At 36.3% G+C, this 26,868-nt stretch overlaps 1 protein-coding gene across 2 annotated transcripts; it reads left to right on the top strand.

Annotated features, from left to right (window-relative positions):
* The first annotated feature begins 205 nt into the window (after positions 1 to 205).
* On the top strand, positions 206 to 26,868 carry LOC142553867 (uncharacterized). 2 transcript variants are annotated; one of them, XM_075664386.1, is made up of 7 exons: positions 206 to 364; positions 927 to 998; positions 1,512 to 1,609; positions 25,495 to 25,568; positions 25,651 to 25,972; positions 26,052 to 26,264; positions 26,775 to 26,868. In XM_075664386.1, exons 1-5 carry the CDS (start codon positions 309 to 311, stop codon positions 25,693 to 25,695), a joined length of 345 nt encoding a protein of 114 aa, XP_075520501.1. In that variant the 5' UTR covers positions 206 to 308; the 3' UTR covers positions 25,696 to 25,972; positions 26,052 to 26,264; positions 26,775 to 26,868. The 2 variants fall into 2 exon arrangements, 1 of the variants encoding a protein (XP_075520501.1); XR_012822022.1 differs by lacking the exons at positions 206 to 364; positions 927 to 998; positions 1,512 to 1,609 and adding an exon at positions 19,894 to 21,393 and having other exon boundaries at positions 25,495 to 25,972.

Raw genomic sequence — 26,868 nt, 5'->3', positions numbered from 1 at the left:
TTTTAGCAGCGAACTAAAAGCGTGTTCTTGAAATGTATTATTGACAGCGTGTTGTGCCCGCTATTAATAATAGTGAAATAAAATTGCACCAATTTCCCAAATTTCTTTCACATCTCCGCGTCTTACTCTATTTTTCTTTGTACGCGCACGCTCTTGATCTCTATTTCCCAAATTTCTTTATCACCTCCACGCCTTATCTCTAAATTGCTCAATAAGTCGTCTGCAGCCCCTTCATTCAATCAATCTTCTCGCTTCATTCAATCGGTCAGTGGCTTCTTGGAATCATTCAATCGATCGTATTCCCCTTCATGCAATCGATCTTCTCGCTTCATTCAATCGCTCAGTGGCTTCTCGCTTCATGCAAGTATGGTTTCTTTTCTCAATAACTAAATCCAGAATTTTTGTGGATGCATAGATATTATTAGGTTTATATTGTTTTTATGTTTTCGCTTCTTAATGTTCTTCGAAGTCGGTTTAACATCTTATGTTTATTTTGTTCTTAAAAAAATATCTTATGTTTGCTCTGTAATTAGCATCTCTACGAGGAATATAATTTCTACAAGTCCCAAACCACTTCACTCAAGAGTGGATTCAGTCAAAAAAAATATACTTATGATTGGGGAAATTGTATTCAACATTAGATTCTCAGCTTCAAAACTCAAAATTAGGCATAAAGACCTTCATTATAAGGGAGAATGGTCGTCATTTTGAACACAGATTTTCAGGGGTAGTAAACAGTAAATGTGAAGCCCCTTCCATCAATTTTTTGTATGCATTACATTGAGTGAAACCCAAGTGATAAGCAAAGGATGAAAATTAACTGCAATTTTGCTATATCACTACAATTCTCCTTTTTTTGTTATTGGACCAGCCAGCTTTTCTTTTGTTTTAATAACGCGTGATGATCTTGATTGTATTATTCGCAGATATTTGCAAGGAAACTATTTAAGTGGATTGATTCCCTCTGAGTTGGGAAACCTTTCTCAACTTCAAATCTTGTAAGTAAACTATCTAGAATTTGTTGAACGTGATTATGGCTATATAACGTTAATAAAGTCTTAATAAAAAAAACTATAAGTTTTGTAATGATAAGAGGTTTTGGCAAACAAGCCTACATATTTTAGGACTGAAACAATATCATCACTATATATATATTGGAATGGAGGTAGTATCATGTAGGAAATTAGCTCAATATAGATAAGAAGAAACAAAGAAAGGAGGAAACTACAATTACTGTTACTACAATCAGTATGAACTCTAGATTTCAGAATACCTTGACAAAATTGCTTTCCGCATACTATATTAACTGCTGCATTGCCTCTATAAATGAGATCTAAAAACCAAACACAAAAATTTACAGTCGGCCAGCAGACAAATGTATTTACGATTCCTAGTATCTATTTAATCTTCAATTCTCTGAATTTGTCCCATCATAATTCGGTTACTGACCACATTGAATCCCAAGATCGAGGGAATTACTTTCTTCCCTTTCTTTCCATTCTTTTTTCCAGCTTTTGCCTCCCCATCCGTAGCTGCCACAGTACTCGGGACTGGGTTTCCAAACCAATCAGAAGTCATCTCTCCCACCCCCGAGACAGTAGATCAAAAGGTATTTATGTGATTCTTGAAGCTTTAGTTTTAACATCTTGTTATAGAAGATTCCATGATCTTAAAAATTCTTGGTAGGAGATAATTTTTCTATGAAGATAATTTGGATCATGTTATTAGCATTTTTTACTAAACAATTATAGAGAAATGTGCAAAAAAATCCGGTAAAAGCATGTCCATTTTAGACTTGTTCAAAATCTATTCAACGAGTTCAAAAACAATATCAATAATTGATAATCGATAATCGAGTTTTATATTTTTATGATTCCTTACTATTCTTGAATTTTATGGCAATGAAAAATACACATCACTTCATATGTTTTTTAATAGTTTAGAAGAAATATGTTCATTTCATTGGTTTAATTTAAATGTTTAATCATTTTAATGTAATTAAATGAGCAGTGGTAGGGTCAACTAAATGTCATACTTCCACGGACCTTTCATCTAACTAAAAACAAGACATCCGATGATTCAGGGAATATATAAATACGTAACACTGGATTAATGATTTAATGATTATAACTGTGGATTTGTTATTTCCTTGTCTAAAAATAATTTATGTTATGGTATATTTATTAATTATTGAAGGGAGTGACATAATCCGTCGGTTGAAAATAATTAAAATCGAGATGTAAATTGTTGAAGCGATGCTAGGTTTAGAACTAGTTTAAATTTAAATTCTAATTTATGTGGTCATACGCTTAAAATAAATTTCTTAAACAACAATAATATTTTATATCTTTCATTAATTTTTCTGCTGATAGTAAAACTATGTAATGAATGGTGAAGTCATATGTTTGTATCTTAGGTTTTGAGTGATTTACGAAATGGATAAGGAATGGATTAATCTGCCTTCAAGTCTTGTACTCGAGTAAGAAGAAGGGGTACAAAAATTTATCACACAAGCTAGGAACTAAGCCAAAACACATGATGTTATCTTATGTCCTTGCAAGCGTTGTAAAAATAAGAAGTATATGAAATTTGACCAAGTGTACGTGTAAGGTCCAAAATTAAGAAGACGTAATCCAACTACATGCGTGTAACGTACCGTACTTTTACCATTCAAAATTTGCGGAAAAAATATAAAATTTTCTTAAACATAAAATAACCTTCAAAGTTTGCCATAAAATATCTCAACCAAGTCCTCCATAAGAAATGGTTGTTCAAAATAACCACAATAAAATTTGCTCACAAAAGGTTTGCTCAAAGTATTTCCATCAAAATATGAAATCAGAGTAATTTAACTTTTGCATAAAACTTAAACATGGCGGTCCTCGGGTTTAGCCTCCCGCTCAGTCCAAGCCTGCTCCTTGGTCCCCACCCCTCGTCTCAACATGACCATCCTCACCTGCATCGATCAAGTCTAGTGAGTCTAAAGACTCAACACGTATAAATTGGAAGTAACGAATAATACGTAATAAAACCACATGCAATTTCAAAATAGAGCGTACATACTTAAACTTGAACTTGCATAACGTAACTTGAACATACGTACATACATAGACGTGCCATAACTTGAAAGCTTTCATAAACATGCTTGTATAACTGAACGTACTTAAACATACATGACTTTATTTTGCGTAGAGGCATGTTTCAAAGCAAGTGACCCATAACATAATAAATGCCTGATCAGACAAACCACAGTACTGGGCTGACAGGGACGTATCCACTACCACATACATGAGATCCCCGTTCATAATTTAACGGGCTGGTTGGTCCCCGTTCATAATTTAACGCTTTCCAACCTCGATTTAACCCGTTCATAATTTAACGGGCGGATTGGTCCCCGTTCATAATTTAACGCTTTCCAATCCTAACATAACTTGGTCACAAGACATTTAGCATACCTCCAAAGACTTAAAATATTTTCTTTGCACGTCATCATACTTACTTGGCGTTGAGGGATTCGTTGGACTTCGATCGGGGGCATTGCTGCACCTACTAATCATGAATTGGCATGCTTATCTGCGTAACTTAGACATAATTTCAAGCTTACATAAGAACTCATTCAATTCCTTATGACGTTGTAAATTCCCATGACTCGACTGTGTAAATCATTGAACTAAAACCATGCCATCAACCCCCGCCCCCCCCCCCCCCCCAAAGCATACTATAGAAATTTTTCCCAAAGTTGTGAAGGACACGGACCCCGTGCTTACCGCCGTGTAGGGGTCCGTGTAGACTCAGATGAGAAGGCTCGAAAGGGAAGGTGGACACGGACCCCGTGTCAGGGTCCGTGTGGGTCCGTGTAGACTCTGGAAAAAGGCACTTCGGTGGAACAAGGGCACGGACCCCGTGTGGGGGTCCGGGTAAGGGTCCGGGTACTTACCGTGAACGCAAACTTACGAAAATTTTGTACATGTTTCGCTTAACTTTCTAGAATCGATTGCGCGGACTATGAATCGACACTCCAAGGCTCATCCTAGCACGCCATAACCTCAAACCAAATTCGTACAAATCCCCAAGGCGACTATGTTCACCCTACGACACATACCAATCAAAACATTGTAATTGACATCAAAAGTTACCCACGACTTTTAATTAAATCGAGCGCCTATTGACATGAACCGAAACCTCAAAAATACTCCTAACATCGTACTAAGCATACCTAAACACAGCAACGATCATCCGACGATCTCCAACGAAGCATGCAACAATAAAATCTCAAGAACACATCAAAACATAATTTCTGAAAAATGCAGTTTGAGCAGTCCCACAAAAAACGCCATAACTCACTCAATTGTTGTCCAAATATTTCGAATTTACTGTCAAATCGAAGGTATCGAAAAGTTCTACAATTCTCTAATTGAAGTTTTTATCAAATTATCGACTGAAAACTCGCAGTTTCAACCAGAACAGTAAAAACGTGATTTTTGATTCCTAAAATGGTTTCAAAAGTGATCCCAACACAATTGCTCGAACTTCTACACATCATACACATGATTTTACGCATAAATAACAACGCAAGCATAATATGACATGATTGATGCATCAAGAACAGATTATACGTGCCTTTTGATGATAAACTTTACCGAAACGGCGACACCGAAGCGGAGATAGAAGCGAGGTTGATCCGGGACGAATGTGACGCGATTTTCTTGCAATAAAATCGATCAAAACTTGCTGAAAATTTGACAAGGGAAGGGGCGGCTGCTGTTCTCCTCTTAGAACCCTAGGTTTTGCTCTTTAAAAATAAAAGAAGTGGAAATCTGAATGTGTGTGCGTGTTTAGGCGTTATTAGTGTGTGTAAAAGTGTGTGTGTGTGATTAGTAAATTAGGAAAATCACTTAATTAAATAATAAATAAAACTATTTAAAATACTAACACTCTTTAAACTTTAAATAAAATCCCTCAATTAAAATAATGCACAAAAAAGAAAGAAGCTAATTTTAAAAGTTTCAAACTCTTAAATCACTAAATAAATAAATATTAGGCTTTAAAATACTAACAACTTAGTAAGCCCTTTAAAATGCCCCATCCTCAATTTAAAATAAAAGTATCACATTTTAAATTGCCAAGAATCGTCCCCGGTCTCTTTTCCTCAATCCCGCCTCGAATAATCGCCTGAAACATGAAACTCGGAAAACATTTTAACGTGCATCCCAATAAACATGGATAATTTAAAATAATGCATTTTCATAATTATGCATGGCTAAAACTCTTTTAAAATTAATTAAATGATTTAATAATTAAATGAATGCATGGATTAAACGTGCACTGAATTTGGGCACTACAATGCGAATCTAGAAAATTTGGAAAATGAGTATTTAATTTATTTTAACTGCTAATTGACTATGTGACATACATGCTGATATGTTAAATAGGACTTTATTGTCATTATCATGAAATGTATTTTTAAAGGTTATTCGAGTTGCGATCGAGAACGGAAACCGAGGGCTGAAAACCCCAAAAATGTTTTTATTAAATAATTTTTTTTAATTGTTTAAAATATGGTTGATGGATTTTCGTATTTTTGAAAATAAGGGGTTTTGAGTTGATTTTATACGCCGGGATGTAAATTTTATCGGTGTTGGTTTTTCATTAAAAAAAATGCGAGCATTTTGGCAACCCGGCTAATAAATTCACAAATTTATTTAAACAAAAACTTTTATAATATTTTATTAAATCCTAATTAAGACTAATGGACTTAATTTAGAGGCTTAATAGGCCTAAAGCCTTGTTAGTATTTAATTACCTATTTAATATACTAATCACCTAAAACCCTACACTCATTATTCACGCCTCCCTCTCCCAAAATTCAGAAACTCTCCCCAAAAAATCCTTCAGCACACACGACACACACACCCCACAAAGTAAAGAAACTTTCGAAGGGTTCAAGGAAAAGCTAGCCAAGGTTTTACTCCGTTCTTCGTCGTCAACGTTATTTCGTGCGTATAAAACGCAAAGACACGCCATACATCTCCTTTTCTCATCCATCATATCATATTATTGTTTTAATTATTGTATGCATGAAGAACATGAACTTATTTTCTGTATTTTCGGATTTATGGCATGCACAAGAGGTAAACTCATGATTTTATGATTTAAATCCATGTTTTATATTGTGAAGAGGCTGCCATGATCTTAGGTGATGAACAAGTGATGATATAAATGATTTTAAGAGGTCCTAACTCACGATAAAACCCTGCACCGCAAGCAACTCACCAAATCATTTTTTTCTGTCATGAAGCTTAGGGGTTCGGCTTTCATGTTCTAAAGGGAGGGCTGGCCTGGGCTTGGGTTCAAGGCTGGCCTGGGGTCTAGTTGTGTCAAGGGGAGAGTCCTAGCCAAGCTTGGACTCGGGTTAGAAGGGCTGGAAGGAGTCCTTGTTTACCGAGAACTTCTGCAGGTTGGCACAGGTTGTTGCGCGGATTGCAGGGGAGGGAAGGCTCGGTCTAGGGCTCGTGGTCTGGGCTAGGGTGACTCATTAGGGTCCAGGGCTCGTGGTCTGGGCTAGGGTGACTCATTAGGGTCCAGTAGGGTACTTTAGTATGTTGGTCAGGGTTTGGGTCAACTTGGTTCGGGGGTGACTCGAGAAAATCGAAAGATGGCTCGGGGTTGAAGTTTATGTGTCATGTTAGGTTTTTTTTCAAAGCAAAAATATTTGAAACATGGCTCACGGGGGTCGAGCCATGGTTCATAAGGGCTAAAATAATGTAAAAACTCTAAGTTTTTAAGTTTAGGAATTTTATTCTAAAGTTTGGGATTTTTTCGGGATTAAAACACCGTCAAAACGACTAATTAAATATTAATTGAAAAGCCTAATTTTTAAGCTAAATAAAATTATGAGAATTTTAATTTAAGCTTAAATAATTATTCGGGACATATTAGAGTCAATGAATTCAAGAAAAAGTCAAAATCGAGGAATTTTACGTCTAGGGGTAAAACGGTCTTTATACACCAAAAAAATTAGTAAACGTCATGGCAGTGCTTTAAATGCTGTTTTTATGATATTATGATTATTTTTAAATGTTTATGAAATTTTCATGATTAAATTATGATTTTTAAATGTCTATGTGATTTTTATGATTTAAGAAAGTAATTTAAAAGACATGTTGCATGCTTGGTTTCAAAAACAAAAATGTTATATTATGAATGATTTTATAAAGTGATGTGAATGTAAAACGTTGAAGGAAGTGAAGTAATTGTGACTAATTCGATAATGTTGGAGATATCGTGAGGGCGACGGTCCCAGTGGGAGCCCGACGATCGTATTTCCATCATTACGAATATGAGGATATGAGGTAAAGGTAAGAATGAGAATATCGTGAGGGAAAAAGGCCTCAGAGGGAGCCCATTTATGGGAAAAGGCCCCAGAGGGAGCCCCGACGATCTTATTTCTATTCGAAAGAGGATAGGCCAAGGCTCAGTTGACGGGTGAGAGTGTCGTTGATGTCCCCGCCGCCAAGTACTGTGATTACATGTAGATGGATCCATAGACTTTTGAGGTTTAAGGAAAGTCACAATTAACGATCTAAATTCAACAAAGGAAAAGGAAAATATTTTTGGTCATGTTAAAAGGTTTTATATTATGTCATGTTGAGGAAAAAAGAAAAAAGTTAAGGTTTATTTATGCATGTCATGAAAATGTTACTTTTACGTAAAAGTATTTTTACTTTTGCATGTGATTTTATATGTATTATTTGTTATAAAGATTATGATGTGTTGAGTCCTTAGACTCACTAGGTGTGATGGATGGAGGTGAGTTTGAGGGAGGTCTTGATGGATGATTTGACTGGACTGAAGGTGCACACAACCCGAGGACCAGCGCTTCTACTTTTTTCGCATTTACGATTTATGATTCATGATTTACGTTAAAGATTTTAAGACTATTTATTTATGCTTTTGAGAGATTTTTGAGAGATTTAGTATGGGCTATTGTAATGCCCGAGATTTTAGCTTAATACTTTTTAGTTATCATGTATTATGAATAAGGGAATGGAAGAACAGACATGGAGAAGCGACGTTGCAATTTGAGTTTAGTTGCAAAGTATAGTTTTGGAGTAGAAAGACCAGTGCACCCGCGGTAAAAGAGCCAGCGCACCCGCGGTGGTTCTTCTGAAATTTTGGAGGTGGTACAGTAGAGTCAGTGCACCCGCGCCATAAAAGTGACCGCACCCGCGGTGTTGGTATAGTAGAGTCACCGCACCCACGGTAAAAAATGCACTGCACCCGCGGCCGTGCCTTCTGAAATTATGGAAGTGATCCAGTACGCTCAGCGCACCCGCGGTGCAGAGTGACCGCACCCGCAGTGTGACGTGCAGCATGATATTGAGCCACGTTTTTCTTGTCATGCATTGGGATATATATAGGGCTATTACTCAGCATTTCACACGGAAAAATTGAAGGAAATCCTCTGAAAATTCCTTTAAACTTCACCTTGGGTTTCAAGTTAGGATTTTGTGGAATCCGTTCGTCTGATCTGTAATCCGACTTTAGTACCGAGTTCCTAGCAACGACAACTACAACATGACGTAAGTTTTATTGAATTCTGGTATCATTTGAAATTATGATATTGGGGGAATTGTGATTTGACTGATATATTGTGTTCTGGGTATACTGATCAGTATATAACTGAAGTCAGATCGAAGAACGGGCTGTGTATGTAATTGTTATGATTTTCTGAAGTAATATGATCGAGATTGTACAGATTTTATATCATGACCTGTTCTTATTGAAGATTATGATTCCTATTGATATCGATTATGAATTATGGTATTATTTTTGTGATGTTGAGATTGATTGGCGATCAAGAATGTATTATTATGCCATCGAAACATCAGTAGATTGATTGTGATCAGATTCAGTATTGATTGAGATTGTATCATGATATCGTTGAAATAGATCAGATTATGTTTGATTTGAGTATTGATCAGAACAGGTTTTGAATTGAGTTATACATTGATACAGTATATTCGATATTGTCATTTCAGATTTGATATGGACAGATTTGACTTCGAGACTTCAACTTCGTCAGATAGAGAAGACAAAGGTATAAGTCAATGTGGTATTGGAAGATTGACTCAAGTAGGATATACTTGAGTTCCCTAAATCACATACTTATTGTTATTATATGCATTGATTTAATTTGATATGCTTGTTCTATTGATTTATAGAAAGAACGTATTAGATGAGTATTAGACGAGTGATTTTGTGACAGAAGTGCCTGATAGTGGTGGGATCGCCACGGGCACATTGCACGATGTCACAAGACAGTTGAATTGGCGATAGTGCCACAGTCTGTGACGGATAGGTCAAGACACCGGATGTTTGGTTATATGGATAAAATTGGATTTTCTTCTATTACTGATGTTCGATATAGGAATACCAATATCTGGAAACCGGGATCCCTAGACTAGGATTGAGTCTAGTCTGAGACGTGGAGTCACGAGTATGATTGGCAGTTTATATTGATTATGTTCTCAGATTTGATACATGTTACTGATATCTGTTATATGCTTTACATGCTTTTAGATTATTTATATAACTGCATGTTTCGTTGATTTATACTGGGATTTATTTCTCACCGGACTTATCTGGCTGTTGTCTTGTTTGTATGTGTGCATGACAACAGGTGGGACAGGTTCAGGGTCGAGGAGATTAAGAGAGATCGTGATTAGAGTGGAGACTACGGACTTTGATATGAGATAGGGAATGGAACACTTGATATGTAGTTATTAAACCTTAGCTCGAATGATTGTATATAGTACCAGACTTGTACTTTTAATATACTGATATGTATATTTGCATGTATTCCATTACGTTCCGCAATTTTAAAAAAAAATTAGACCCTGTTAATTATAATTGATTAAATTGTCCTGATGATGATTAAGAACATGATTAGCGTCCGGGTCCCCACAACAGGTGGTATCAGAGCGATAGATCCTTTAGACTGAGATAGGAGCTAGTGAGCGGGGTAGAATGAATTTTCTTTCCTTGCATGTGATTGCTAGCATGTGATTTATTATAATGTTGAATTACATTGTATATGCTAATATTGCAGTATGTTTTTACTATTTTTGAAACTACATGTACCTGAATATATGAGTTGATTTGTTAATATGTATTATTTGAAAATGAATCAGAACCCATTCTTGGTCAGAGGTAAGCTGATCAGAAAGGGGCTGAGATGGATTTATCTCAGGTGATTGCTAAATTTTGTGGTAACCAAATATACCTCATCGAAGAATTCCAGAACGAGGTAGTACTTTGACTAATCAGATGGATGTGTCAGAAACTCTGATGGAAACACAGTTAAGGAAGTTTCAGTCGTTTCAACTGCCGATTCTGAAGGGTACTGAGACGCCAGTTGATTGTGAGAATTGGTTAGAGGATGTAGAAATGCTATTTGAATTTCTTGGTTTCACAGATGATTGTAGAGTTAAACTAATTGGGCACCAGTTACGGGAAGTCGCAAGGAGTTGGTGGCTGGTAACCAAAGAAGCCTTAGAACAGCGTGGTCCAGTGATTATGGGGAAAATTTTTAAAGTTGAATTCTATCAAAGATTCTTCCCCGTATCATACAGACAGGATAAAGGTGCAAAGTTTGCAAATCTGAGACAGGGTCAGTTGAATATTGATGAGTATTTGGCCCTGTTCTTTACCTTGCTACGTTTTGCCCCTCACGTGGCTAGGAACGATGAAGCTGTATTTAATCACTTCATCCAGGGATTGAATCCGGAGATACGTACATTGGTAAATGTGAAACGACCGAATAACCTTGCTGATACTCTGAACAGAGCCAAAAGAGCAGAAACAGTTCTGATGAGAAAAAAAGAAGCTTCGTATGTTCTTCCAACACCGAGACCACAGCAACTGCCTCCCAGAATCGAAATTGGTAGCAGCAGTAGTGGAAAGAAAGAACAGTTGAAAGCTAGAAATAAGCAGTTCAAGAAGTTAGGGAACGGTTCATCTAGCTCCAGTGGTTCTAGCTCGAGTTATACTGGAGTGTATTGTAGAACCTGTGGAGGAAGACATCTCACAGAGCAATGCCAAGGTGTGTCTGGTAGTTGTAACATCTGTCGACAACAGGGACACTTTGCTAGAGTATGTCCACAGCGAGGTTCCCGAAGATTCCAGGGAGCGGAGGCATCTGGTCGTAGTGACCGGGGAACATACCCGGAATGCACTTGATTCTATAGTGGCAGAGCTATCGCAGATTATTTCCAGGAAATGGTAAGATTCGGACCTGAAATGGCCAAAGAATGAACATGGTACGATAAGAATTATGGATTTAGAATACCTTTGATATATATGATGTTCATGACTCGATGATTATCGAAAGGAACAGAGTGATTCCTTATATATATTAGTTGATTTACTAAGATGGAGTGTATCATTGACTGATTTGCCAGTGACAGGAGAGTTGCTAAAGTCGTCTCAGATGAACTTCCGGGTTTGCCTTTAATCAGGAAGATTGATTTCAGTCTTGACTTGATATCAGGTACTGTTATTACTTTTAGAACTTCGTACCGAATAATATTGATTGAATTGAAAGATTTGAAAGATCGAATAGCAGATTCATTAACCGAGAGTTACATCTGATTGAATGTTTCACGTTAGGGATGTATCAGCTATAGTGGTGAGTTGATAAACTCTGTGTTCAGAATATTTGATAATTATCTGATTTATTTATCTATGGTATTCTGATATATTCGAAGATTATGACTGCTTTTGTTGAATATCTGAGTATTTTATTTAATATTCTGGGAACTGGAAAGTTGTATGCAGCAACTGTTGAAATGTGCATCTTGACTGAGACAGATTGTGTTCAAGGTTTGTTATATCTGAAGATGATATATATATTGATTCTAGCACATTCGAGACCGCGATCAGTTGGCCGAGACTGATATCAGTGTCAGAAACTTGTAGTTGCATGAGTTAGCAGGCTACTGTATCTGATTGTTATTATGAATTGCTTGAGAATGATTATTTTCTGCAGCAGTATTTGATACAGATTATATACAGTTGAGACTCGATACCGTTCAAGCCGAACCAGAACTGATTTTGAAAGTTAAAACAGTTCAGAAAGTTGATCAGAATGTTCAAAAATTGATATTGATATTTAGAGCAGGGCATTGATCAGAATAACAGGTTTGTAACAATGTGTTAGATGTTAATAATTGTTGTGTGCCGAATATTTCAGATCTGAAACGACAGGTATTGTTTGAATTACACAATAATTAATGCAATATTTATTCTGATGAGATTAGATATGGTTGAGTTGTATTGAAATGTATGAATTGCTAGCAAATGAAGATAGAAAGAATGAAACCAGGAGATTGGTTATATAGCTTATCGATTCCTGAATGGGAAGGGGATTACATTTCCAGGGATATCGTGACAAAGCTACTGCAATACTTCCGGGATTGAGCATTGATTGAGTTAGGAGTGATAGACTAACCCAGTCTGCGAGTGCTAGCTCGTACATGAAGATGTACAGATATGATTATATTACTGAGATTGCTGTTAGAAAAGTGATCAGATTACACAGAGTGTCGAGAGTTGATTATATCAGACCATGATTTTGGTTGACTTTGCACGTTTGGTGGGAAGTACAGCAAGAGTGGGTACGAGATTATATATGATTATTGCATATCATTCACCGACTGACGGACAGTCAGAGTGGGTTATCCGGATTTTGGAGAACATGCTTAGAGTTATAATGCTTGATTTTAGCACTAGTTGGCAGGATTTATGTGAGACATCCTGCTCTTTTTATTGCTTTAAAAGTACTAGAAATTTTTTTTTTCCTCACTTAGCATCGGCCGAACCATAAAATATTTTTGACATCATTTTAAAAATAAACATCCAACTGCTATTTAAAAATCCAAAGAAAAATATTTTAAAGCATAAAATCGTCAAACATTTTACTAAACCTAAAAAGCAATAATTTGAAAAGTAAAGCCCATACTAAACCTCTCAAAAATCTCTCAAAAGCATAAATAAGTAATCTTAAAAATCTTTAATCATAAAGCATGAGTCAAAAGTCATAATGCGGAAAAAGTAGAAGCGCTGGTCCTCGGGTTGTGTGCGCCTTCAGTCCAGTCAAATCACTCATCAAGTCCTCCCTCAATACCACCTGCATCCATCACACCTAGTGAGTCTAAAGACTCAACACACCATAATCTTGATAACGAGTAATACGTAATACAGTCAACATATAACGGTGAAAAATATGTGTACTTAAAATATCGTTTTCATGAAGATGCATAAACATAAACATTTTCATAAATATTTTCATGATGCATAAACTTTAAACATAAACATTTTCATAAAATACTTTTTCATGACATGCAACCATAAACCTTAACCTTTTCCCTTTTTCCTCAACATGACATGACATAAAACATTTTTCATGATCATAAACATTTTTCCTTTTCCTTTTCCTTTTCCTTTTCCTTTTGTTGAATTCAGATCGTTAATTGTGACTTTCCTGATCATGCTCATGAGGGTCGATGGATCCATCTACATAAAACCACAGTACTGGGCGGCGGGGGACACCAGCAACACTCTCACCGGTCAACTGGGCCCTGGCCTATCATGATTCGAATAGAAATACGCTCGTCGGGGCTCCCTCTGGGGCCTTTTCCCATAAATGGGCTCCCTCTGGGGCCTTTTCCCCTCACGATATTCCCATTCTTCCTTTACCACAAAACCGTTACCACATATCCGTTACCACATATCCGTTACCACATATTCGCAATGATGAAAACACGATCGTCGGGCTCCCACTGGGACCATAACCCTCACGACGTCGCCAACATTAACGAATTAGTCACAATTATTTCACATCCTTCAACATTTTTCATTCACACCACTTTAGAAAAATCATGAATATCATTACGTTTTTCATTTCTGAAACCAAGCATGCAACATGTATTTTAAATGTCTTCCCTCAATCATAAAAATCAAATAGACATTTAAAAATCATCATTCAATCATGAACAATTCACAAACATTTAAAAATAATCATATTTTCATAAAATAGCATTTAGGGCACTGCCATGACCTTAACTAATTTCTAGGTGTAAAAAGACCGTTTTACCCCTGGACTCGACATTTTACGTTTTCGACTTTTTCCTTGATTTCACGACTCTAACATGTCCCAAATAATTATTTAAGCTTACGTGAATTTTTTTTCATAATTTTATTTGGCTTAAATGTTAGACTTTTTCAATTATCTTTTCTTAATTGTTTTAACAGTGTTTTAATCCCGAAAAATACCAAACTTTAATATAAAATTCTTAAATTCTAAATTTAGTCTTTTTATATTATTTTAGGCCTTATGGACCCCGACTCGACCCCCGTGAGCCGTTTTCCAATTTTTTCTTTACTTAAAACCCTATTTTGACACCTAAACTTCGACCCCGAGCCAACTTCTGATTTTCACGAGTTACCCCCGAACCATGTCGAGCCAAAACTTGCCCAACACAATAATTTAGCCTACTGGACTCTAACTTTAACAAGAAACCCTCCCCAAAACAAAAAACGAAGGTCCCCTCTACTGCCCATAAGCTGGCCGAGAGTTATATCCTGCATGGACTCTATGTTTGATGCAATAAGGACCCTAGCCGACACTCTAGCCACGAACCAGCGTACCTAGCACTTACCCAGGATCCTAAGGACTCGCCCTAACCCTGCCCAGCAAGCTTGGAACGAGCCCTTCCCTTCCCTGCAGCCGCGCACCTCCTGCACGCGAACTGCCATGCTTCTCGGGTAGAGTCCTTCCTACGATGGACTCTTCGCCGCCTCTCCTCTCGAGTCCTAGCATGGCTAGGACTCTTCCTTGGTCTCCCCCACGCCCCTGGACAAGAGTCGCACCAAGCCCGGCCGTGAGGACCCCTAATCGAACCCATGTTCTTCCCATGACAGCAACTTACGTTTTATTTGGTGCTCTTCAAATTCCAGCGTGTATGGTGCGCTTACAGGACCCTAACTCACGTGTAAACCCTTGTAAATCATGGCCTAGATCATGGCAGTCCTTAAACAACATACAATCATGTTTTAAGAATCAAAAACCTTGCTTAACATATCATGCTATGATCCAAAACGAAAATTTTGAAAAGTGGCACTTATTTTTCTTTCATGTTATTCATGCATCCAATAATTTAAGCATTAATATGATATGATGGATGAGTAAAGGGAGATTAGGGTGTGCCTTTGCGTTTTATACGCACGAAAAACCGTTGACGACGAAGAACGGGACGCGACGATGGCTTGCTCTTTGCTTGATGCCTTCGAAAACCTCTTCTAGCTTGGTGTGGTGAGTGCCGTGTGTGTATGGGAGTGTTTTCAGATTTTAAAAAGTGTGTGGCCGATCCCTTGATGCAAAAAGTGTAGGGTTTTGGGGAGACTAAATCATGTATTATATACTAATTATTTGCTAACATGGCTTTAGGCCCATTAAGCCAACAATTAAGCCCATTAGCCTTTAATTAGAATTAAATAAAATATTAACAAGGTTTTTGTTTAAATAAATTTGTGAATTTATTAGCCGGGTTGCCAAAAAGCTCGTATTTTAGTTGAAAAACCAACACCGATAAAATTTACGCCCCGGCGTATAAAATCACCTCAAAACCCTTAATTTCATAAAAATACTAAAAAGCATCGACCATCTTTTAAATAATTAAAAATAATTATTTAATATAAATATTTTACGTTTTCTTCAGCCCTCGGTCCCCGTTCCTCGATCGTCACTTGAATATTCCTAAAAATACATTTTTTTTATGCATGATGACAAATAAATCTCATTTAGCATATAAACAAGTACGTCACATAATTAATTAGCAGCTAAAATCAATTAATTACTCAATTTTTCATAATTTCCTAGATTCGCATGCAGTTGGATTACGTCGTCTTAATTTTGGACCTTACATTATGTCATGTCGTGAGTTTTCGTACAATAGCTATCAGACGAATATCGAGATGGCACCATTTGAAACGTTGTACGGTAAGAAGTGCAGGTTCCCTCTTTAGTGGGATGATATCTCTGAGGTTCCTGAGATTAGACCTGATAAGATCAGAGATATGACAAAAGAAGTGAAGCTGATTTAGAAGAAATGAAGACAGCTCCGAATAGACAGACTAAATATACCAATGTCGGATGATGACCGTTGGTATTTGAGACAGAAGATTACATATTGAAATTGACTGGGATTAAACAGATTTGATAACAGCTGTTGTTGTTGATTTGCTATGAGCTGTGGATTGGTATATACGGATATGGTATAGCCAGTGTTCGGAGATTGATTTTATCAGAGTTACTTTGAGTTATATTATGATATTATGCTTCTTGAATTATTATTCCAGATGAGAATCAGAATCAGTAAAAAAAAGGATAATCAGAATGAAGACTATTCTGCTGTTGAAAGTTCAATAGAGTTGTTAGAATATCGAAGAAGCTACTGGAAAGACCGAATCCGAGGTGAGATCGAGATTCTAGAATTGTGTCATTGAGATGAGTTTCTTCTTAATTTCTGTATATCTCCTTCTTGTATCTGATTGGTATCTGATATGAGTACTTGTGATTTCGAAATTGATTGCCTGTGATTTCGGGGACGAAATCGTATCTTAGGGGGGGAGAAATGTAATGCCGAGATTTTAGCTTAATACTTTTGAGTTATCATGTATTATGAATAAGGGAATGGAAGAACAGACATGGAGAAGCGACGTTGCAATTTGAGTTTAGTTGCAAAGTATAGTGTTGGAGTAGAAAGACCAGTGCACCCGCGGTAAAAGAGCCAGCGCACCCGCGGTGGTTCTTCTGAAATTTTGGAGGTGGTTTAGTAGAGTCAGTGCACCCGCGCCATAAAAGTGACCGCACTCGCGATGTTGGTACAGTAGAGTCACCGCACCCGCGGTCAAAAATGCACCGCACCCGCGGTCGTGCCTTCTGAAATTATGGAAGTGATCTAGTACGCTCAGCGCACCCGCGGTGCAGAGTGACCGCACCCGTGGTGTGACGTGCAGCATGAATATTGAGCCACGTTTTTCTTGTCATGCATTGGGATATATATAGGGCTATTACTCAGCATTTCACACGGAAAAATTGGAGGAAATCCTCTGAAAATTCCTTATAACTTCACCTTGGGTTTCAAGTTAGGATTTTGTGGAATCCGTCCGTCTGATCTATAATCCGACTTCAGTACCGAGTTCCTAGCGACGACAGCTACAACATGACGTAAGTTTTATTGAATTTTGGTATCATTTGAAATTATGATATTGGGAGAATTGTGATTTGACTGATATATTGTGTTATGGCTATACTGATCAGTATATAACTGAAGTCAGATCGAAGAACGGGATGCGTATGTAATTGTTATGATTTTCTGAAGTAATATGATCGAGATTGTACAGATTTTATATCATGACCTGTTCTTATTGAAGATTATGATTCCTATTGATATCGATTATGAATTATGGTATTATTTCTGTGATGTTGAGAATGACGGGGCGATCATGACTGTATTATTATGCAATCGAAACATCAGTAGATTGATTGTGATTAGATTCAGTATTGATTGAGATTGTATCATGATATCATTGATATAGATCAGATTATGTTTGATTTGAGTATTGATCAGAACATGTTTTGAATTGAGTTATACATTGATACAGTATATTCGATATTGTCATTTCAGATTTGACATGGACAGATTTGACTTCGAGACTTCGACTTCGTCAGATAGAGAAGACAAAGGTATAAGTCAATGTGGTATTGGGAGATCGACTCAAGTAGGATATACTTGAGTTTTCCTAAATCACAAACTTATTGTTATTATATGCATTGATTTAATTTGATATGCTTGTTCTATTGATTTATAGAAAGCACGTATTAGATGAGTATTAGACGAGTGATCTTGTGACAGAAGTGCCTGATAGTGGTGGGATCGCCACGGGCACATTTCACGATGTCACAAGACAGTTGAATTGGCGATAGTGCCACAGTCTGTGACGGATAGGTCAAGACACCGGATGTTTGGTTATATCGAAGTGGATAGAATTGGATTTTCTTCTATTACTGATGTTCGATATAGGATACCAATATCTGGAAACCGGGATCCCTAGACTAGGATTGAGTCTAGTCTGAGACGTGGAGTCACGAGTATGATTGGCAGTTTATATTGATTATGTTCTCAGATTTGATACATGTTACTGATATCTGTTATATGCTTTACATGCTTTTAGATTATTTATATAACTGCATGTTTCGTTGATTTATACTGGGATTTATTTCTCACCGGACTTATCCGGCTGTTGTCGTGTTTGTATGTGTGCATGACAACAGGTGGGACAGGTTCAGGGTCGAGGAGATGAAGAGAGATCGTGATTAGAGTGGAGACTACGGACTTTGATCTGAGATAGGGAATGGAACACTTGATATGTAGTTATTAAACCTTAGCTCGAATGATTGTATATAGTACCAGACTTGTACTTTTAATATACTGATATATATATTTGCTTGTATTCCATTACGTTCCGTAATTTAAAAAAAAATTTAGACCCTGTTTATTATAATTGATTAACTTGTCTTGATGATGATTAAGAACATGATTAGCGTCCGGGTCCCCACAGCTATACTTTTCAAATTTATTGTTTTTTAGGTTTGGTAAAACATGCGACGATTTCATTTTTATGACTATTTCACTTGATTTTTAAAATGCTAGTTGATTGATGTTTTATTTTAAGGGGTTAAATATTTTATAAAAAAATATTTTCATGTGGTTTATGTATATGGCCGAAAATTGAGTGTTTTAAAAAAAAATTCCTAGTACGTTTTAAGCAATAAAAAGGGCAGACATTTCAGTACGACCACTTAATCATTAAGGGATTTGAACTTTTTTACACTATTTGGGTCTTCCATGGTGAAAGATACAACTCAGAATCTCAAGTTGAATGTAGTTCTGGAATTCATAAAGAGGATGAAAGTAGAGAGGCGTATCACTTATATAAGGATGTCTTTGTACCTGAAGATGAGGTTAGACACAATATGTCTGAAACAAAAGATCATGAGTTTGCTAATTTATTAAAAGATGCAGAAACTCCTCTCTTCCCTGGTCGTACAGCTTATACAAAGTTGTCAGCAGTCGTCACGTTATATAATTATAAGTCTACTAATGGTCACACTGACAATAGCTTCAATGAGCTCCTGAAGATCTTAGTTGACATGCTTCCAGAAAAAATACACTTCCAGAAACTGTTTACTCGATGAGAAAATTGTTGAAACCATTTGACTTAGGATATGAGAAGATTCATGCTTGCCCAAACGATTGTTGTCTATTTAGAAATAATCTTAAAGATCTTGACTCGCGTCCAAAGTGTGGTTTCTGAAGATGGAAGGTAGACAAAGTCACCACAAAAGTTAGTAAAAGAGTTCCTGAAAAGGTGCTACGGTATTTTCCTGTGATACCAAGATTGAAATCATAAGTGGCCAAATTTTGCATCGGATCCTAGAAATCTCCGCCTTGGTCTTGCAACAGATGGATTCAACCCTTTTGGTGACCTTAGTTCCAGATATAGTTGTTCGCCTGTTATTTTGGTCAATTATAACCTTCTTCCATTGATGTGCATGACAAAGGAAAATCTTATGCTGACATTACTGATTCTAGGTCCCAAGCAACCGGGAAATGATATAGATGTAGACTTGGAACCCCTTTTGGAGGATTTGAAGGAGTTGTAGGACACAGATGTGGAGGCATATGATGCATTTAGCAAGTCAATATTCAATCTAAAGGTTATTTTGATGTGGACAATCAATGATTTTCCAGCTTATGGAAAGTTAGTTGGATATGCCACAAAAGGGAAACTCGGTTGCCCAATATGTGGTGAAGACATATGTTCAATGTGGCTTAAGGATAGTATAAAGTTTGCATACTTGGTCCACATGAGATTTTTTTCCACTAATCATCCATTTCGTGAGAAAAAGAAGTGGTTTAATGCGAAAAAAGAGAGGGGAACAAAAGCGAGACCTTTGAATGGTTTGAAATTCTCAATGCAATGAAAGATATTAAAAATGACTGGAGTAAAAAGAAAAAAAGTGTCACTGTCAATACTTCATGGAAAAAAAGGAAGAAGCAGGATAATTCAAAAGAGTTAATTAACCCAGTACAAACGTGGAAGAAAAAGTCAATCTTTTTCGATTTGCCATATTGGAGTGTAAGTTATTTGCACTCTATTAATTATTTTTTATATAAATTTTTTATTTTTTATCTTAAATTTTAAAAAATATTCTGAACTAACACTATGAAACGTGTTGATGTTTACTTTTAGAGGCTCTTACTACGTCATAATTTAGATGTGATGCATGTTGAAAAGAATGTCTGCGAGAATATCATAGGCACACTGTTGAACCTGAAGAAAAATTCCAAAGATGGTGTGAATGCTCAAAAAGATTTGATGCATTTAAAAATTAGAGACGAATTGCATCCTCAAGAAAAGGGATAAAATAAATATGACTTTCCTGCTGCACCCTACACATTGTCTAAAAAATAAATGTATATATTTTGCTCTAGGTTGAAGAAAATAAAGTTACCCGATGGCTATAGCTCAAATATTGGTAATTGTGTTTTTTTAGAAGAGCGTAAGTTTATTGGGCTGAAATCTCATGACTGTGATTTTCTAATGAAACAATTTCTATTTGTAGCATTGAGAAATCTTCTACCGAAAGGTCCGCGTAATGCTATATATCTGTTGGGTACATTTTACAATGAATTATGTCAAAGAGTCCTAGATAGGAACCGTTTAGAACAACTCGAGGAGAATATTGCTGAAATTCTATGCATGTTAGAAAGATATTTTCCACGCGCTTTCTTTACCATCTCAGTTCATTTGACAATTCATTTAGCAAGAGAGTCTCGCTTGTGTGGGCCAGTCCAATTCCGTTGGATGTATCCATTTGAAAGGTAATAAATATTGATTTATATTTTTGACAAATTTTATATATGAAACGGTATAATTTTTCCTATCAACACTTCTTTGATGTAAATTTTGCTTTTTGTTTTAGATTTATGAAAACACTGAAAGGGTTTGTGAAGAACCGAGCAAGACCAGAAGGTTGCATAGCTGAGTGTTACCTCGCAGAAGAACGAATGATATTTTGTAGTGATTACATAAAAAAAGCTTCTATTATTGGTGTTCGTTCTAATCGGAATGATGATTTGGAAAATGGATTTGTGGAAGGTCGCTCAATTTCCAAATGAAAAGAAAAGATTTAGAAGACCACGTGTTGCAAGCCGCACATCGATATGCTTTGTTCAATACTGCAGAAGTTGAACCTTACTTACAGTGAGCATAGTTAATTTCAGACTATATTATCCTTGATCTATTACGTACCCTCGTATATTCTAACATCTCCCTTCAATGATTTTAAATAGGATGCACATTGAGGAGCTTAAACAAATAGATTGTCGTTTGTTAAGTAATGAGACGTTGTTTACAGAAGCAACACATGGAAACATTTGCTGAATTATTATCAAAACATGTTCTTGATAATTCTTCAGGTCGAATTAAATGGCTAGCTCACGGTCCTAGAAAGCATGTTACAAGTTATACATGTTATATTATAAATGGACACCGGTTCCATACAATTGATGTTGAAAGGTCGACACAAGATAGTTGAAACGTCCTGCCCTTTTTATTGCTTTAAAAGTACTAGAAATTTAATTTTTTTTTTTACACTCAATTTTCGGCCATGTACCTTTCTCACATGAAAATATTTTTATAAAATATTTTACCCTTTTAAAATTAAACATTAACCAACTAGCATTTTAAAAACCAAGTGCAATAGTGATAAAATGAAATCGTTGCATATTTTACCAAACCTAAAAAGCAATAATTTGAAAAGAATAGCTCATACTAAACCCCTCAAAAATCTCTCAAATGCATAAATAAATAATCTTAAAAATCTTTAATCATAAAGCATGAGTCAAAAGTCATAATGCGAAAAAAGTAGAAGCGCTGGTCCTCGGGTTGTGTGCGCCTTCAGTCCAGTCAAATCACTCATCAAGTCTTCCCTCAATACCACCTGCATCCATCACACCTAGTGAGTCTAAAGACTCAACACACCATAATCTTTATAACGAGTAATACGTAATACAGTCAACATATAACGGTGAAAAATACTTGTATTTAAAATATCGTTTTCATGAAGATGCATAAACATAAACATTTTATTAAACATTTTCATGATGCATAAAACTTTAAACATAAACATTTTCATGACATGCAAACATGAATTTCCTTTTCCTCAACATGACATGACATAAAACCTTTAAACATAATCATGAACATTTCCTTTTTTCCTTTGTTGAATTCAGATCGTTAATTGTGACTTTCCTGACATGACATGACATGACGATGGATCCATCTACGTGAAACCTCAGTACTGGGCGGCGGGGGACACCAGCAACACTCTCACCGGTCAACTGGGCCCTGGCCTATCATGATCGAATAGAAATACGCTCGTCGGGGTTCCCTCAGGGGCCTTTTCCCATAAATGGGTTCGCTCTGGGGCCTTTTCCCCTCACGACATTCCCATTCTTACCGTTACCACATGACCTGTTACCACATATTCGCAATGATGGAAACACGATCGTCGGGCTCCCACTGAGACCATAACCCTCATGACGTTGCCAACATTAACGAACTAGTCACAATCACTTCACTTCCTTCAACATTTACATTCTGATCACTTTATAAAAATCATGCATAACATAACATTTTGTTTTTGAAACCAAGCATGCAACATGTCTTTTAATGTCTTCCATAAATCATAAAAATCAAATAGACATTTTAAAAATCATAATTTAATCATGGATACATCATAAACATTTAAAAATAATCATAATATCATAAAAACAGCATTTAGGGCACTGCCATGGCGTTTACTAGTTTTTAGGTGTAAAAAGATCGTTTTACCCCTGGACTCGACATTTTGTGTTTTCGACTTTTTTCCTGATTTCATGACTCTAACATGTCCCAAATAATTATTTAAGCTTACGTGAATTTTTTCATAATTTTATTTGGCTTAAATGTTAGACTTTTTCAATTATCTTTTCTTAATTGTTTTAACAGTGTTTTAATCCTGAAAAATACCAAACTTTAATATAAAATTCCTAAATTCTAAATTTAGTCTTTTTATATTATTTTAGCCCTTATGGACCATGACTCGACCCCCGTGATCCGTTTTCCAATTTTTAATTAGTTTAAAACTCTAACTTGACACCTAAACTTCGACCCCGAGCCAACTTTCGATTTTCACGAGTTACCCCCGAACCATGTTGGTCCAAAACTTGACCAACATCCTAAATTAACCTAATGTACCCTTATATCACCAAGAAATCTATCCTAGAGCCAAAAACGAAGACCTCCTCTACTGCCCATAATCTGGTCGAGAGATTAACTTTGCTAGGACTCTAAGTATTGGTGCATGTGGCTCTAGCCAACACCCCGACCCTTGAACCGAACCCATGTGCACTTTCTTAGGACCCTAGGGACCCCTTCTAACCCAGCCCGTGACCCCCGAACCGAGCCCCTCGACTCCTGGACACCTGCACTCTCCCACGCTCATGCTGCGTGTTTCTCGGGTGGGAGTCCTAGCATGGCTAGGACTCCTTCCCCAGCCCTTACCGTGAGTCCTAGCTTGGCTAGGACTCTCTCCCTGACCCATGACCGACCCTGGCCGAGCCCTGGCCCAAGCCAAGACCCTGACCGACCCCCTTGTGCATGAAAACCGCGCCCTTCCCCCTTGACAGCAACTCGCGGTTGCTTGCTCTTGTTCCTGCCAATTTTTTTGTGGTGTTTAGGGTGGGTGTGTGTGACTTTAAAACAGGTGTAAACCACTCTTGTTCCTACCCTATGTCATGGTAGTCCCTTAACCGAACAATAAACAAATTATTGAATTCAAAAATCAAGTTTCCTCATGTATACATGCAGTAATCCGAAAATTATGAGAAATATTTCATGTTCTTCATCCATACAATAATTCAAACAATAATATGATATGATGGATGAGAAAAGGAGATGTATGGCGTGCCTTTGCGTTTTATACGCTCGAAAATCCGTTGACGACGAAGAACGGGACGCAATCTTTGGCTTTGTTCTTGCTTGTTCCTTCGAAAACCCCTTCTAGCTTGTTAGTGTGTGTGTGTGCCGTGAGGTTGGGAGAGGGGTGGGGAGAGTTTTTCAGAATTAAAAGAAGGTGGCCGATTGTTTGGAGGTGCAAAAGTGAAGGGTTTTGCTTAATCAACACTTTAAATACTAATTAGTTTACTATTGGGTCTTAGGCCTAATAAGCCATTAAATTAGGCCCATTAGTCTAATTAGGATTTAAATAAAATATTTACAAAGTTTTTTGTTAAATAAATTTAAGAATTTACTAGCCGGGTTTGCCAAAAAGCTCTTGTTTTAGTTGGAAAACCAACACCGATAAAATTTACGTCCCGGCGTATAAAATCACCTCAAAACCCTTAATTTCACAAAAATACTAAAAAGCATCGACCATCTTTTAAATAATTAAAAATAATTATTTAATAAAAATATTTTTACGTTTTCTTCAGCCCTCGGTCCCCGTTCCTCGATCGTCGCTTGAATATTCCTAAAAATACATTTTTATGCAACCATATAGAAAAATATATTTTAAACATGCAAATATACACTACATAATTAATTCATGTAATTAAAACATTTAATTAAAATACACAAAAAAATTAATAATTCAAATGCATGTGGTTCGCGTGGACCTTTAAATTTTCGGGGCGTTACAATAGTGGTGTTTCAGTTGAAGCTGATACTATTTGTCAATCTAATGCTAATGATTATACACATACAGTAGGAAGACTATCATACTATGGATTTATACGAGATATTGTTTTGCTAGACTACTATTCTTTCAAAGTTCCTGTTTTTAGGTGATTGTGCCAATCATGGAGCTGGTATCAAAATTGAAGATGGTTTTACATTCGTCAACTTACACCAAGGACTAAAATTTTTTGAAAGTGATCATTTCATTTTGGCATCACAAGCAAAGCAAGTATTTTATTCTAGGACGATGATGAGTCAAATTGGTATGTGTTGCGAAAAGCACCGCCTTGGGGTATTCATAACGTGAATGTGGTTGAAGAGGATGCCTATACCTCATCAACACCTCTTGATGTCTCCCGACTTGAGATTAACATTACTGAGAAAGAACCATATGCAAGGAATGAGTGTGACGGAATTGATGTGATTGAGACATGATTGAAATTTTCAGCAGTAGATTTTATAGTTATTTATTTTGATTGATATATGTTCTTGGAAAGTTATACAACTCTTTATTTACTGTTGCAATAAATTTGTGTGCTTGTTTATTTTCAGCAATATATCATGTCATACTACATGTTTGGTAAGGTCATTACATAGCATTGAAAAAATTAGCAAAATGGGCAAACAAATGTAGCAAAGCATCTGCAGATGAAATTCAGGTGATAACTTCTATTTTACATCGTTTTTTATTTTAATAAAGTACACTTGTATATTTCAATACCTCTTTTTTTCATTTTACAGGAACACGTAGCTGGTAGGTTATCAGGAATGAACTCTAACAATTAAGCTAATTCATACCAAGATTTGCATGATAAAGAACCGATTGATGACAACAAAACTAATAAGAAAAAAGATCATGGAGCATCAAAGTTGAAAATGATTAGTGGTCAAAGACAAGTGCAAAGTGGTGGAGCGTAATGAGTTAGGACATCCGATTGAAGATAATTCAGTTAAATACGCTTCTTTTCTAGGTTGCATGATAAAAGAATTTGTGTCATATACATTGGATGGATGGAATGACATAGTTGAAGAAGTGAAAGATAGGATGTGGAGTTGTCTTCAGGTAATATCTTCAGTCACTAAATATTTCATTTCAATTTTTATTACAAGTTGTTGAAATATTTTCGTGTGTCTATGTACAGATGACTTATAAAGTTGAGGATTGGGAAAAAAAATCAATTTTTCAAAAGTTAGCTAAATTGTGGCGCTATAGAAAATCCAAACTGCATATACTTGTATGAGAAGCTAATACAAGTCGAGTGGCTTCATGAAATCTCAGTCTTTTGAAGCCCAAATTTATGGACCAAAATCAGTGGGACTTGTTTGTAAAGAGGACACTATCAGCTACCTTTCAAGTAAGTATTAATTCACTCCAACCATGAAAACAATAATAGTTTCTATGAGAAATATCTGAACCCAGTTTTAGTTTTTAACATTTTGTTACAAGAAAACATACTTTTGGTTGTTACAAGCAAAATCTTTCTACATGGTGCGATTCATTCTTTCTGTCATTGAACTTTTGGTGTGATCTCTTTCGACTTACCTAATTCATTGAACTGTTATGATAAATATTCTTGTATGTTGTTGTTGTTTAGATGCTTCTCTCTCTTGTCACATTTATTCTCTATCGTTTGAAGCCACTACTTGAATTTTAGCATTGCTTCATCCTGTGTTTTCAATATGTGTACCCAAATTCTATCATTGCTTCACAGAACTCTAGATCTCCAAGTTTGTATCCACACAATATATTATGCTTACCAACTTGGTCTTACCAATATACACTTCATATGTTATGCATTGCTTCTTTTTGTTGCAATTAACATGATAATACTTGTAATTAATATATTGGTTATGTTATATATCAGGAAAAGAGTAAAAGATGTAGAGCAATGAGGGTAAAACAAGACCACGTTCACACAATGAGCCGGAGAGGTTATCCTCGTTTGACTCACATTATGG

This window comes from Primulina tabacum, chromosome 8 (genome assembly GCF_025594145.1).
Source record: "Primulina tabacum isolate GXHZ01 chromosome 8, ASM2559414v2, whole genome shotgun sequence".
In the NCBI taxonomy this organism is placed as follows: domain Eukaryota; kingdom Viridiplantae; phylum Streptophyta; class Magnoliopsida; order Lamiales; family Gesneriaceae; genus Primulina; species Primulina tabacum.
This window is presented reverse-complemented; position numbering and strand designations above follow the sequence as displayed.